Below are 16,178 nucleotides of genomic sequence, written 5' to 3' on the forward strand. Positions count from 1 at the left end.
GCTGTAGAATTGTTTTCACATCAGGCCATCCTGCTGCCATGGTGTTACATAAGGTCTCTCTCTTTGCCCGAATTCAAAGCTCTTTTCTTAAACCTGCCCTAAACAGCTTTATACAACCTTGCATGGCACCCAAACTTAGCCAACTGCTAAGTGTCAAATCTGCCCATATAAACTGAGCCTATAGGCTTAATTTCCAGCCAACCATATTCAATGGAACTTGCAAAATACATGTGTAGGCGCAAACTTTGACCTTGTCGATCTTAGTCTAGGATATTAAATTATTTAAAGCTCTAAAATCCATGACACCGAAAGTCATTTCTAAGGGGAAATTCAATGTCCTAACCAAGATAAGACTTAGGTATGCCATTGGTATTTGCCCTCAATAATTGCTCTCAATGTTGCCTTCTACTAAAGGTTGGATCGTTTGTTGCCTTGACACACATTAATCTCAACCGTGCACCTACGTGTGCACAAATTAAGTGTCAAAAGAGCATTAAGTTCAATCTTCACATGTTGTAATAGATCCCCCCCCTTAAATCTTGCAATCACCCTTGATTGTAGGGTAGTGATACAAAGTCATAAATTACCACCAGGAATACATGTTGGCATCATAGTTAAATAACATTTGGACCTATTGTCTAACATTGCTCATCTCCTCTATATGTCTGAAATTCTAGTCACTTAGACAAGATAGTTATAATCCATACATATGAATCATAACCACTATTAGTACCGTAAGGCATGCATCCATGTGTCAAAATCCAACATTGATTTAACTACTGAGGCGCTAAGTTGTGCATGCACTGAGCATAAATATTGTCTCATATAGAATGATGTATCACACGTGCTAATTATGTGAAACATACACTATCCAAATGCACATTCCATGTATTTTGTCTATTCCATACATGCCAAGCAAATGTATAGTTTTAGGGCCTAGGTGCAAATGATACATATCTGTATACTAACTCACAGTGTTAGTACATTGAATAGTGATCCCAATGGCAGAAATAATAACAATATATAGTACCTTGGATGCAAACAAAGTACATCCAAGATCCACTATATACACGAGTTGTCCATCATTAGGGGGTAGAGGTGCAATCTCTCTCTTGACCATCAAGCAATACTATGGACCTCATATGCTTTGTTAAATCTGAATGAGCTTGATTCACTATTGGCTTCAATTGAAACACACAAAAGAAAAGTGAAACTCTAAGGATGATTTGCTAGGGTACCCTCCATGCAATTGCATCCATCCATAGGCCAAACAATTTTAGAAATTTCACCAAGTGGCATATTGAACTTCACCTCAAACTTTGCTTGCTCAAAAACCCCACTAGTTTCTAGGCATTTTTCTATTTTTGGATCACTAATATCATTTTTCAGGCAGCTACAAAATGATATATTTGTTGCAATTATAGCTCGATCAACATTAAACATTGCGTCTAGTTGACTAGCCGCAATCTCATGTGTATCAAACATACTAGGAGTACTAGATGCATTGCCAAACATTTGAATGTGGCTATACATGGAAATTTGCCTTCCACTTTCTAGTCAAGGATATATTTGCCCATATGTTCCATGCATTATTGGTTGCATAAGAAAAATATTTGTACTTTTCATTAAAAAGTACGTGTACCTATGACCAACCAAAGCATGTAACAGGGATCCAACATCAAAGTATGTTGCATGTCGCATATTTGGACGCACCTTGCTGTCTAGAAGGCATAGTATTTGCATTTTCAAGATGCCACTCTCTATCCTAGGCCTATCCGTGTTCCCGGCTGTCATTGGCCTGTCCAAAAGGCATAATGGAGTCATTTAGATGATGGTGGCAAGAAAGTTGTACTTCTCAACAGTTTGGCCAAGGAAGAAAAAATTAAATCCAAAATGATTTGTGATCTTTTAGTATTTTCTTTCTTTTAGATTCTAAAGGAGTTATGTTTTTCAAGAGGGTTTGTAGCTAGTTTGCATTGAGTTCGAGAGCCATACTTGGGTTTTGGGCCCTTTCTCATGTGCATTATGCCTAGCCACTCCTACCTCATCCTTTGCTCCGACTAGTGATCATTGCACTCAGGATATGTCCCACTGGACAACGTACTCAGACACCTTGAATCTACTCTCACGAGAGCCATTAATTGTTGGACAACTTGCTCCTTGAGCCCTGTGTACATTTTCATTCATTATTCAATGGTTTTCATTCATTTAGTTTACCACCATGCTTCAGTTTTGCGTTTTGCATTAGTTGAATATTTGTCCATGTGCTTGTCTCTGTCCTTAGCTCATCCAATAGCAGCCCTCATACCATGGAAGAGGTGGAGATACATATACTATGGTTGGTCAATAAGTCCATCCTTAGAGAGATGTATTAAGTGGGTCGGTAAAAGTTCAGCTTCGGTCCTAGAGGGGAGGCGGCTGCATCTAAGTTCTCCTTGTCTCAACTCTAATAATGAGAGAGAGAGAGAGAGAGAGAGAGAGAGAGAGAGAGAGAGAGAGAGAGAGAGAGAGAGATTGCATGCTATAGGGGGACTAATGTGCAAGAGACAATGTTGCCAAAAGAGGCTTCAAAATAGCTAACAAGTTCTACTAGGCTAGATGGTGGCATTGCAAAGCAAACAAAACAGTTATTTATTCGCCCAACCCACAATGTTCAATGATGGTACAATGTTCCTTGATTGGAATGTTTTCGGGAATGAGACAAGGAACATTCCAAAACCACTTGAATGTGTTCCATGTTTCAGAGCATGTTGAGAAACAACATTTATGTATTTCAAGACTCATTTGCTGTTTCATGTGACTATGGAAACCCGTTTTTCATAGTATGAAGCATGCAACATGTTATAATATATAACATGTTTCAAACAAAATGTTCAATAATTCGAAAGATGATTAGTTGGTTTGTGTTTGTCTCTTATGTATGAAACTTATTTCGTGCCATCTTATTTTCCCTACATATGAAACCTCTTGTTTTTAGAATTCTTGGCTGTATTAATGTGTGTTTTGCCGAGCACTTACCCACGAGGGGGTAGATCTTCTAGTCCTATAAATTTGTGTTTTTTTTGATGATCATGTTGGGTTCATAGTCACCAAGGGTTTCTAAACGGGTTTCATAGGTTTCATACAAGTTTCCTAAAACATTAGAAATGGAGGAAAGCATGGACATATGTTATACTCCTAAGCCTTTCTCTTGATTTAGCATATTTAGTATATCTTATCAGCTCATATCTCTTTTTAGAGTATCTTCTTCTCTTGACTTGAGATGATGCAAAGAGGTAAAGCATCTCAAATAGCATGTATACATCCATGTACCTTGTTTTGACAATGAAACCGTGGTGTTGTAGCTGTAGAAATCCTATTTGAAGAGTGCCATCTATGTGCCCAATGGTGCTTTGAGGTGATTCAACTTCTCTCAGTGTTTATCTTAGCAATGCCCATCTGGCAACTTGGTTTAGATTTGGAAGGTGGATGCATCTACGCTGCACTGTATCGGTAGCTAGACATACATTTGAGTACTGTGATTGTCATCCACACAATGGTGCATAGAGACTTGTTTCATACATGCTTGGTACATGCAGAATACTATGTATGGGGGGCAGCCTTGACTTCCCTTGGGTAAGTCCACAATCTCACTCTTGCTATTTGTCTCATAGATCACAAGAGCATGTGCTCGATGCTAAAGTGACTTACTAAAATACAGGCCAAATCATGCATCTATACTAAAAACTTAATCGTGGGTTTGGCTTCAAGATATAACAATGTTACCCATTTATACAGCATTGCAACATGCTGACTACAGCTTAAGTGGCAATATAGTTTGACATTCATAAGCTTATTGAATACATTAATCACAATAGAAAAACAAATTCTGGTTTTTCCTAGTGAATGTATATTCTGGTAAGAAATCCAAATTCTAGTTCTTCCAAGCAGATGTAGCTCACAACCGCCCTATTCACATGAAGATCCTGATGGTTGTCCACAATGGCAAGACCACTTGTGAGTCTCTCATTGTCATGATATTTTCTAATATCCCAACATCTTAGGATGAGGACTAATGATCATGGTTGTCAGGTATGAAAAGTATGATATGGTAAAGTATGATAAAATATGGTATTAAATGGAACCTTGAGATTTTTAAGGTATAGTACTATACAAATACGTTATTATCTCCTAAAAGCTACTTAAAAACCTAAAATTTTTGACAAAAAAGGCCGAAAAGTTGTTTGAATCTCAAAAATATAATCCCATGAGAGAATCATATTAGCATAAGAAGCATTTTATTCATCCCAAAGTGCAGATCGGACCAGAATGGAAGTATCCTTTTAGTTGGTACCTTATGGTACTAATACATACGGTATGGTACCCTATAATTTGCATTAATATGAACCCTTTCATACACGATACTAGTGCAACTATGATAATGATGACCTATGTTGATGGAATATTGGCTACTATATCAAACTCAGCAACTTCAGGCCATGGCCATCTCTGAGATGGCCATTGGGAGGGAGCTATAGGGGCATGTCTTCTTTGCTATTGTCTGTGCCAACATGAAGGACCATTGCAGTCAATATTAATAAATTTTTACGAAATGTGCCTTTTGTGATATGGTTGGTCCAAATATACTGCTTGCGAGGTACCAACAGGGGCTAATCAAGTTGCTGGACTTTATTTGAGTTTGCTAGTGTGCTAGATAGAATAACTGCTCTCTTAGTTCAGGCTTTTCAAACTTTATGCTGTTGAACAATCAGATTGCAGATACATGGGAAGAAGTGGATTGTTGGGTCGGTGCTATCAGACTTGTGCTAGATAGAATAACTGCTCTCTTAGTTCATGCCTTTCAAACTTTATGCTGTTGAACAATCAGATTGCAGATACATGGGAAGAAGTGGATTGTTGGGTGGATGCTATCAGACTTGTGTACACAATCTACTTGCGTGGACAAAGTGACATTCTTGGTGGAATCATAGCTGGGTAATGGTATGTTTATGTAGATGCTTATAAACTTTGCTTCTGAAATGTTATGGACTAGCATTTCAATACCAAAATTAGCTTATGATATCATAATCCTGTTTTAATTGAAGTGTGCGCATATGTATGACCTACGTATATATATATATATATATATATATATATATATATATAGAGAGAGAGAGAGAGAGAGAGAGAGAGAGAGAGAGAGAGAGAGAGTGTGTGTGTGTGTGTGTGTGTGTGTGTGGAAGCTAAGAGATGGGTCATGGGGAAAGTTAATAAGTTATGGCATCTTAGGGATAGCAAAAAGAAGTGGCGGGAAAGATTTATTCAGCTCTGGAAGTCTAAGGTTCCGTATCAGGGAAAAGTGTTCATGTGGAGGCTGCTCATGGGGGGCCTTCCAATGGGAGAAGTTCTCCGTGCCCGAAAGATCTCTGCAGGTCATGTTTCTGTACTACATGTGATGAGACATTGCTTCACATCTATCTCTTGCCCTGTTGCGTGACAGATCTAGAATTTCATTTCCCGTGTGTGGTCCTCGGTGACTCAGCATCGCATACCATTTCGTTCCTGGATTATGGGGAATGTCCTCTATGCCCTCTTTGAGTTCAAATTGTTCCTGTCTACTCCAGCCCTGTGGCATATATGGCGTACTCGCAATGCCTTTATTTTTGATTCAGCTTTGGGCATCCATGGGCATGTGGCCCGTGTGCGTGGATGAGTGTTATGGCAAATATCTTCTATGATATCTGCTGACCTGGTTCTTCCGGATATTGTTGCTCCCTGGCTGGCGATTGTTCGCTCTACTCCAGTTGTTCCTTTTGTGTGATTTGTTAGTACTGTTCATGTATAGGTTGTTCTGGTTGTTCTGAGAGCCTGCAGGCCTCATGCAAACATTAGACAGAGAAAGAGTGAGAGAGAAACAGAGACAATGTTTGACCTGATGGTCTGATGTAAATATTTTCTACTAAATTCAATTGCCTTCACGGAGAGAGAGAGAGAGAGAGAGAGAGAGAGAGAGAGAGAGAGCTGAATGTTTTACGAAAAAAAAGAAGAGAGCTGAATGTCTGCAAGTAGGTGCAAAGGCTATTGAGAAATGAGTGTGTTGTACAGTTGTGGATGGCATTTCATCATCATATGATTAAAAGATGAGACCCATATTGAATGAAAAGTACAAGTATCCAGTGAAACAAAATGACCTATCTGCTCTAATCTAGATGTGATACTAAAGTTAATCTGTCTCAGTCTAAAGGAAGAATCTAGGTCTAAGCTAATTGAAGAGACTAATTGTGGACCTGTCATCCATGACCATCCATCTGCCATATCTGATGTTAAAGTCATCCCTCTGGTGTAGAGTATATCCTGCCTGTGGTGTGCATCTCCTGTGTGTTGGACAGTAGACAGATCTTGGATTTCATTTCTCAAGTATGGACTTCAGTGACATGTCAATCCACAATGATTTGTTCTTGGGTTTTGGGCAAGATGCTGTCTATAACCACCTTACAACCAGACCATCCTTCATCTTTTTAATTTTCTGCATTCAACTGGTCTTTGGTACATCTGGCAGACATACAATGCATTTATTTCTGATTCAGCCTCAGGTATCTGTGGTCATGTCGGTCATGTTCGATGATTGTTATCATGGCAAGTTAGTTCCATGGTTTTAGCCAGTGTGGTCCTCAGAGAGATGGCTACTCCATGGATGGATATTATTTGCACCTCCCTGGTTTTTCCTACTTTGTGATTCCCTCCTATTCTTCTAGCCCTGTACTTTTTGTAGCCTTTTGGCCCCATGTGTTGTTTTCTACATGTCATTGAGTCTGCTTGATTTGCTAGAAGGCCCTTTGTAAACATTTCAATTCATTGAGTTAAACTTCTTCACGTGGGTATAGAGAGAGAGAGAGAGAGAGAGAGAGAGAGAGAGAGAGAGAGGAGAGAGAATATAATCACTGGAAAAAAAAAGAGAGACTTAGTGTAGCTTGCCACTATGGTAGCCTGTGGATTATGAAAAAGAAAAAGACACTGTGTAGCTTGATTGGGAGGTTGAAGGCATGATGACAAGTAGAATTCAAATCATACATTTGTATAGTCATCTACAACTAGTAACAGAAATAGAAAGATTGGGACCCAGGTCTGTGGGCTGATAAGCCAATGGCTTACCACTGAGATAACAGAGAGAGAGAGAGAGAGAGAGAGAGAGAGAGAGAGAGAGAGAGAATGGTCACTCTGTGCATTGTTGTTGTTGCGTGGTTGTGAGCATGTATATTTATTCCTGTTTGTTATTCCAGAGGGACAGAGTCAGGGTCAATTTAGAACATCAAATAAGAAATCTAATGCTCACCAATACTGGTTTGCAGGAGTGAAGTGGTAATCTGAATGGAGAAGGCTTTCTTTCTCCGGCACTGTTTTTTAATCAAGCTGCAAGCAGCTCAGTTATACTGTTTCAGCAAGGGAGGCAATTTGATGTTTGCTTTCAAACTCCTCTGGATTCTCTGTTTGCATGACTTCAGGCTACAGGGAGAATGCTGACAAAACTTGCAAGATATTTCAGTGTCACACAGACAACAGTACCAGAACTTGGTTGAGGAAAACGAGACAGACAATGGCTGATGACTCTGAACAACTCAGTTCAAGGTAAAAGCTAGGCATTTCTCCTTGCATCACACAACATTAGGTGGTTTCTCAGGTGGAGTCCAAAGATACACAAACACAAGAACTTGAATTTGTTTAGGTTAGCTGCAAGGGTCAGTTGCAATGTAGAGTTTGAGTTTGTCACATAACATCCAGCAGCCTGAAAGAAGCTGGATTTCTTTCTTGGGCTTTTGCATCGTTGTGGAGGGCCTTGCAACTAAAATTTTCACATGAAGCTTATACTTACCTTCTGTATCATCTGCCTTGGGACGTACACACATGGAATCAGGTGTCTCCTTGTGTATTGCATAAAATATAGAGCTAAGGTTCCGTACAACAGTGCAACCCTGTTTATATCCATTTTGTTCTATTGACCTAATAGTGTTGACAAAGAAAGTTTGAAACTCAAGTGTGGCAGGCTACGTTCAATTTTGAGTTCTTTTCTTGTGTTCAATTTTGAGTGGACCCTAACAGAGCTGGCTGACCAGCCAATTTCAGATGTACTTCAATCTATGGGAGGTTCTGGTTGCTTTGATAAGTATACTAGAAGGTTTCAAATGTCACTCAGGATTTGTTAGATTTGGGTCATGGGTTGTCTAAACTTCAAGAGAATAAATAGTCTTTTAGGTTGAGGCCATATAAAGTTGCTTCTTTCAAGCGTTTGCCAAGTAAATCCAGATTGGAAATTTTCCATTTCTTCATCTGTGACTTCTAGTTCAACAAGTTTTTGAGGCATCATGAGATCATATGGATTCGGCAAGAAATATGCAGCCTTCTCAATTGGTTCCCATACAAATAAAGGCTATATGGACCTTCCCCAGGTGTCAAACATGGTTGGCCATTTCGCTGAACTTGACACTGCTGTTATGACTATACACTTCAAATATAGAGGATGGTTGGATCATTTTCTTAGAGAAACTCAATTCTAACAAGGTGATGCAATCACGATGGCCTGCCTGCATGAAATGTTGTGAGAAAGGGGTAGTGAGACTAGTTATGTATTAGGGTTTTTGGAGAAGAAAGAAAGTAGTGGAATGAATCTCTCAAAATTTTGGCTCATTTTGAGCTTAACAGTCATTTAAGCATCAAACCATACCTTAGATTCAATTGGATTAGAGATTCAACATGAATCCAAGAAAAAAGTTATTGGTCATTAGTTTGACTACTTTGGAGTGGTGGGTGAGCTTGTGATATAATACTAGTTTGCTATGTCAGCGCACATGTTTGCATGTATTTTGTGTGCATGTGTGAACTCACACAATCATATCGTGGTATAAAAGTACGTACTTTTATGATATGCAAGTCACTTATGCGAAAAGTCCGCATGTGATAAATACCCATCTTTGCATTATATCAACTGAGATTTTCCTAGTATATGTGTTGAGCACTTCTTTTAAAACAATGTTAACAACAGCCACCTCTTTCTCCTTCACTAGTTTGTAGAAATATGTGTGCATGTATGTACAAATGTGTGAAACCTATGTAAATGCACTCAGCCATATATGAATGTGGGTGTATTTCACTAATTAGTTAGCTTCATAAACTCCCAAGGCCTTGTCCAAAAGGGCTGAAAATCAAAGAGATTGTAGTAGCATAGGATGCGTGTGAACCATGGTGACTGAATATCAGTAATATGATATGAAAAAGGGGAAAAAAAATCCTAGAATAAAGCTATAGCCATTAATGTTAAATATTCAACCGTACGGTGCCATCAATGCTAAATCTCCAATTGTATGGTACAACCACAATTTCACTATAATGGATGATACGATGGTTGTCATTCATTCATGGTATGATATGGAGGAATCATTACGATAATTGGTGCATTTTATAAATGTGTGTAACCAAATGGCAATAATTCAAACTAGATTGAACATTGGCTTGTGCTTTCACCCAAGTTGTGTGAGATTTTCAATTGAAACAAATTCTTGTTCACTAAATATTGGAGGTTTGAGCTTATTGGATGTGCATTGTTTGTTCAAGATGTGTCCCTCTATGCCATACAATGCATTTTTGGTGCCCACATGATTAATATTTTTTCTAGATCAAAAAGAAAAATTTGACGTGGCATTGTTAATGGAAAATGTGGTATAAGGATAAAAGCTCCATCATAGTAAATGAAGAATGGCGTTCTTATAAAGCTTTGCATTGTCTTGTTGTGAATGATTATATGGAATAGTAGGGTGTAAAAAACTCGTGCAAAATATTTACTAACTATATAAGACACTAACCTAGCCTTGCACCATCTTTTTGTCATTTTGCTAAACAAAGTGAGGCATTTCACTAGTATTGGTGCTTGCTCTCTTGATTGATGCAATAGTATATTCACTTCCTATCATCTAAATTGCCATCACATCTTGACAAAGGCTATGTACCCTATTTCACAAGCGCTATGATTACCATACCTTCTTTCATGGCTCATCTTTCCAACTTTATAAAATTCCTTGATTTTCAAACTTTATAACATTAGAAACAATGGAAACATGCTTTAAGAAGAATGGAACTATGGCCACACATGCTTTAAGGGAAACATCTAGGAGGGCTAGAAGGAATCAAGTAGTGCCATGATAATGGAGAAGAGAACATTTAGAGATAAAATGACCTAAATGATAGTATAAGGCAATTGACTATGGTTTATTGATTGAAATACATACACATGCTTTTATGCATCCACAACAACTATGATCTTGAGGTGTGATGACTCATCCATGCAAATACCTCTTTCCCATGCATAATGGTTGAGAGATTATTACATTGCATTGTAGAGTATTCATGGATTTTCTTTCTTTCTTGTATTTTCAAAAGATTGTACACAAGGAGAGAGAAATTAGGCTCATAGTATTTCAAACAGGAGATTTACTAGTAGTTAAACATGTTCATGCAAGGTATACATATTCTTAAAACCACATAGAAATGTAGAGATTATAAAAGCACAAATACACAAATACCATTTCAATTGTAAAAAATAAGGCTAATTATTTGGGATTATACAACCTTGATTGTAAAAATCATCTTTACTATGAAGGTATTGCTATCTCGAAGCTTGTATAGGGTATTTAATGTCCCACTTGGTCATCTCTAATGGGCTATTAGTCTTATCTTTCATGTCCCTTCTCTCTCTCTCTCTCTCTCTCTCTCTCTCTCTCTCTCTCTCTCTCTCTCGTATCCATCTAACATATATATAATAGCCATAGCCACATTATCTACATTCAAAAAAATGCCTTATATGTGTATCTTAATCTCCATTTTGTAAATCTATAAGCTCTATTACTGCAGGATATTATTGTATCATTTTTGAAATACTTTAGTAATTGAATAACATAACCACCTTGTAATTCAGACTAATTATGGCAAGTGGGCAACTCTTTGAAGTACATAGACAAACCACTTTGAAGAGGATCTATCTATACATTACAATTACAAATGGGGCTACACTTTTTTGTTGGTCCTACACTCTAATTTCAAAATCGATAAAGCTATTAAGAGCAATGTAATTCTCCTCTTCCCAACAAGATAACCATGTTAGTGTTAGTAACATGGATAGCAACTAGGTCTATCCCCCCTTTACATATGCAATGTAGAAACTTTAGCTTAGTAACTCATTTCCCATTTGGTTTTGTGGGTAAAAGGATGGTGTCATCTAACTCATTTTCTATTTGGTTTTGTGGGTAAAAGGATGGTGTCCTCTAACTCAAGCATTTTGTCTTATTGAATCTTATTGGTCTTAATTCATAAGGAAAAATAGTTTTTATCTATTCACAACTTTGATGTTCTAGTTGTAACAATTGCATTTCAATACAAGATAATTATCTTGCGGCTTCTCTTCAAATGTGCCCAAGTGCTTGTTTTATTTTGTACTTGGTAACACACACAAAAATACATGTACTCATGTTCCAACACGTGTATGTACACACAGACATAGACACGTGGTCATATACACGTTAATGTGTATGAGAGAGAGAGAGAGAGAGAGAGAGAGAGAGAGAGAGAGAGAGAGAGAGAGAGAGAGAGAGAGAGAGAGAGAGAGAGAGAGAGAGAGAGAGAGAGAGAGAGAGAGAGAGAGAGAGAGTATTAGATAATTTGGAAATTCTCATATAGTTTGGGAATTTCCAATATAGTTAATATTTGGCCACATGATCAAATCTTGTCTCCTTACTTGAAAGTGAAGTCTACTCTAATTACTATATAGGTTGTCTTTCCAAGTCCCACTTTGAAGCAGGGGTTAAGATTTAGCCACATGGCGAAATCGTTACCCCTTATTTGACAGGCTTGGGAGATTTCCAAAATCTCTAATATGGTGTTTTGAGAGAGAGAGAGAGAGAGAGAGAGAGAGAGAGAGAGAGAGAGAGAGAGAGAGAGAGAGAGAGAGAGAGAGAGAGAGAGAGAAGAAGAAGAAGAAGAAGAAGAAGAAGAAGAAGAAGAAGAAGAAGAAGAAGAAGAAGATGATGATGATGATGATTATGAAGTGGTGGTGGTGGTCGCGGCAGCGGCAGCGGTGGCGGCGGCAGCAACAGCAGCAGCAGCAGTAGCAGTAGTAGTAGTATGAGAGGGAAATGAAAGGAGAGACAAGAGAGAGAAAAAGAGGAGAGAAAAATGATAAGAATAGAGACATACTTATAAGACCACACGTGGACACACATGTATAAAATATATATAAACTTGCACAAATCTTAATACATATATGAGCAAGAGAAAAAAATGAAAAGAGAGAGAAAGTGAGAGAATTGAGTGTTTACAAATGCAAGCTTTGTCTCTTTAGTACCCGTCTAAAGTACAAGTCCTTTGATGGCTATAACACATATTCAAACCTCATGTAATGTTGAGAGTCACACCAAATATTTATATCGGACAATAACATTGAGTTACATGCCTTACTTTTACAATATATCATTTTCTCAATTATATTAAGGGATTGTGCTTTTAATATAGTTGTGGATCGGAGACCTTCTTCGATAATATGGACGTCGAAATAAGGCTATCGTATTTATAATGAAATCTCCTTAGTTTTTTAAAAAGAGGTTAAGCACAAGTAAAAGACATTGGCTTGTAAAAGATGTGTGGAAACCCATGGTGATGGATGGCTCTTATTTCATTTGAAAAAGAACACTCAAGTAGGGGAGATTCTCTGGATTTTTCTTGGACAATATGCTAACTTAAACTGTGGGATCTACATTGTGAGTGGTTGTAGCTAGTTTTTACATTGTATTACTAAACAAACAGTTGCTGTGGCTATGATGTTCTCGAATTCCTTGCGTGAGAAAATCCCTCCACGTGTGAAAGGCGTTAATGGGATGGGGCGAGAAACAAAGGTTATAGACATTTTAAAGGTTAAATCCAAAAGGGAAGAAAAAAAAAGAATTAAATTAATACATCAAACCGCCTTCCCTTCTCGAAATCAAATGCACATCAGTTATCACACAATTGGGCATTGCTAAATTAGCCTCAAAGGGCATCAATCTGGGAGGAGCGGAGTTTGTGAAGACATACGAGGGGAAACATAAGTAATAGTCTTTATAAGGCAAGTAGGCCTTAGTATGGAGGCTAATAGACTAGCCTTAGTGCTATAAGGCATAAGGATTGTGTTTTTGCTTGGTAATTGCACAGAGAGAGAGAGAGAGAGAGAGAGAGAGAGAGAGAGAGAGAGAGAGAGAGAGAGAGAGAGAGAGAGAGAGAGAGAGAGAGAGAGAGAGAGAGAGAGAGAGAGAGAGAGAGAGAGAGAGAGAGAGAGAGAGAGAGAGAGAGAGAGAGAGAGAGAGAGAGAGAGAGAGAGAAGAGGAGGAGGAGGAGGAGGAGGAGGAGGAGGAGGAGGAGGAGGAGGAGGCTAAAGGTTTTCTCCCACAAAAACAAAGTGAGAATGGCAGAGAAGGATGAATGAAACATAGTACTACTCTGATTTTAGCAAATATCCAAACTTCTTGTTATGGCATTTATCCCTATTAATACCACCTCTTGAAGATCTCTATATTTCTTGGCCAAAGAAATCAAATCCTCATCACCAATCCGATTGGATTTTCAACCATCCAAATGAAGCTTCTTGAGCCCTTTGCAGCCATCAGCAATTGCTCTTTTGATGATAGTCTCCTTTTGTTTTCTTGCCTTCGTTTTCATGCAATGTATCCTAGTAAAAATATGCTTTTGAAAATGAAATTCATACCTAGTCATACATGATTTGAGGAGAAATGAAAAGTTGAATCCATGCTATGTAATAATACAAGCAATGTTCCACACGAAAATATGGATGCACTAAAAGAGTAGTGCCTAGCCTATCTACATGTGCCCGTGCATCATGCAAGATGTAAACACAATTCCTTGGTTATTTTTGATCCTTAACCTCAACTCTCATTACTTAGCAAAGAAGAAATGTTGTACTCGACTCTACCTTGCCAAAATCTCACAATCACTCAACAAAAATATGGTCCTCATGATGTTGACCAAGAAAACAACCTATTTCACAATTGAAGGCATCCTACACGACCCTCAAAACTCACCCAACCACCTTTCCCACTCAACCAGTGGTTCCTGTTTGGTGATGAATATCCCATTCTTATGCGTGCAAAGAGCTGTGCGTGCACAATGAAGGTGCTCTCTCAAGCATGTATGCATTTAAGATTTAGTACATATAATTGCAGCAGGAGTCATGCCATGCTAGTGCTCAATGATGGTGCAAAATATGCATCAATCCAACCCATGGCATGGAAGTAATTGATACAATCAAGAGAGGACCCCCGAGTATAGTGTATTGGACAAGTGCAACATCAAATGCTCATGACTCCATAATCCCTATAAAGTGCAAGAGTATCAGCAAGAAAATATACCTATTTCAAGATGACTTACAAACACCTTCAAAGTCCTACTCCAATTTTTCTAGAAAAACACGAATTTCGACCAAGGCTATCAAGTTTTCACACTCAAAAAATTCAAATAAAATAACAAAAATCATTCTTGATCTAGACAAACACAAAAATTCAAACCAAAAGCTACAAAACAAACAACCATACAACAACTAAGCTACAAAAATCCTAGCTCCTTAAAGTTTTTCTAAGGGGTTTTAAATTTACATGAAGGCACTTGAGAATGGCTTTTAAGCATGGGGACTTGCATGATGAAATTTATATGCAGTAGCCAAAGGGCTTTGTGAAAAAGGGTAGGGAGCACCTAGTGTGCAAGTTGAGATAGAGTCTCTAAGGACTTAAGTAGGCACCTAGTGAATGTTACTGCAAGTTCAATGCTTTCATGCATTCATAGAGGTATTCCCATAGTGATATGGATCTATATCTTTACACGGTGAAGGCTAATAATGATAGCCTTATCATTTTGATACTAGATGTGGATGATATATTGATTACTAGGAGTGCTCATAGAACTTTGAGATGAAGGATTTGATACATGCTATGTACATTCTTGATATGCACATTATGTGCGATCGCTCTAAAGGACTCCTTATCACAGTTATCCACATGATACTTAAGTAGTACCGTATGCAAGATGCTAAGGCTATTAGATGCCCTTTATCTTCTCATTTGAAGGCGAGTCAGGTTGATTGTCCCTAGTTCCAGGATGAGAATATCAAGATAGCCAAGATCACATATGCATCCACAATGGATAGTTTGATGTATGCTATGATAGCCACTCACCTCGACATAGCAATTATAGTGGGAGTTATGACACCTTATATGTCAACACCTAGTTGGTAATATTAAAATGCCGTGAAGGGTATCATGAGTACCTAAAAGGCAATGTAGATAGGTGCATTTTCTATGGTGGCCAACATATTATACGTGGGTTACAATGACTTCGAGTATGCAGGACGACATGCAGATAGTAGGAAGTTCACTGGTGGGTATGTGTTTTCTTTTGCTAGAAGTGTTGTTTCTTAGATATTAAGGATGCAAAAATATATGATCTTAGCTACTACCGAGGTACAGTATATTGCAACCACTGAGGCTTGCAAGGAGGCCCTATGAGCACCATATTAGAGAATTAGGAAAATTTCCAAGTCTTAATTTCAAATAAGTGATAAATATTTGACCACGTGGCTAAATCTTGATTCATATTTGAAAGTGGGATTTGGAAAGGTAGCTTATGTAGCATTTAGGGTAGACTCCACCTTTAAGTAAGACAACAAGATTTGACTATGTGGTCAAATAATTAAGGTGTTGGGGGTTCCCAAAGTGCATGGAAATTTCCAAATTTCCTAATATAGTGTTTATGGTTAGGTAGACACCTTGAGATTACCATTACTCCTACACTGCATTTGGATTCTATGAGTGCGATTTAGTTGGTATATATTTTGGTCTTTTATGTAAAGACTAAGCATATTGAGGTGCGCTATCATTTCATCAGAGAGGTGGCAGAGGAAAAGTGTGTTGAGGATGTTAAGATTGTTAGAAGATAGGCATAGGAACCCACTATAAGCAAGGGAGTATGAGGGCACATGCGTGTGAATAGCCTTAGGGGCAGGGAAAACCCTAACCCTAGCTTGGTAGAGGCTATATAAATAGGCTATGGGTCACTATCAAGTGTGGGAGAGTGTACCCAAGTTGTACCTCTAAGCAACTTAGTAAGCAAGATGTTGT

At 38.2% G+C, this 16,178-nt stretch overlaps 1 protein-coding gene across 7 annotated transcripts in view; it reads left to right on the forward strand.

Annotated features, from left to right (window-relative positions):
* LOC148039979 (protein HLB1-like) overlaps positions 1–8,250 on the forward strand; it is a 113,242-nt gene extending 104,992 nt beyond the window's left edge. Inside the window, exons 14-15 of one of the 7 annotated variants that reach the window (XM_087695486.1) lie at positions 4,868–4,974; positions 7,329–8,250. In XM_087695486.1, the coding sequence (XP_087551612.1) occupies positions 4,868–4,950 (83 nt within the window). In that variant the 3' untranslated portion in view covers positions 4,951–4,974; positions 7,329–8,250. Of the gene's footprint in view, positions 1–4,751; positions 4,981–5,268; positions 7,287–7,328 lie in introns of those variants that run through there. The other 6 variants (XM_087695495.1, XM_087695478.1, XM_087695444.1 and 3 more) reach the window with 6 other exon arrangements.
* The last annotated feature ends 7,928 nt before the right edge of the window (positions 8,251–16,178 follow it).

Source organism: Lygodium microphyllum, chromosome 2 (assembly GCF_053477565.2).
Source record: "Lygodium microphyllum isolate KBCC chromosome 2, Lygodium_microphyllum_v1.1.10, whole genome shotgun sequence".
Taxonomy (NCBI): Eukaryota; Viridiplantae; Streptophyta; class Polypodiopsida; order Schizaeales; family Lygodiaceae; genus Lygodium; species Lygodium microphyllum.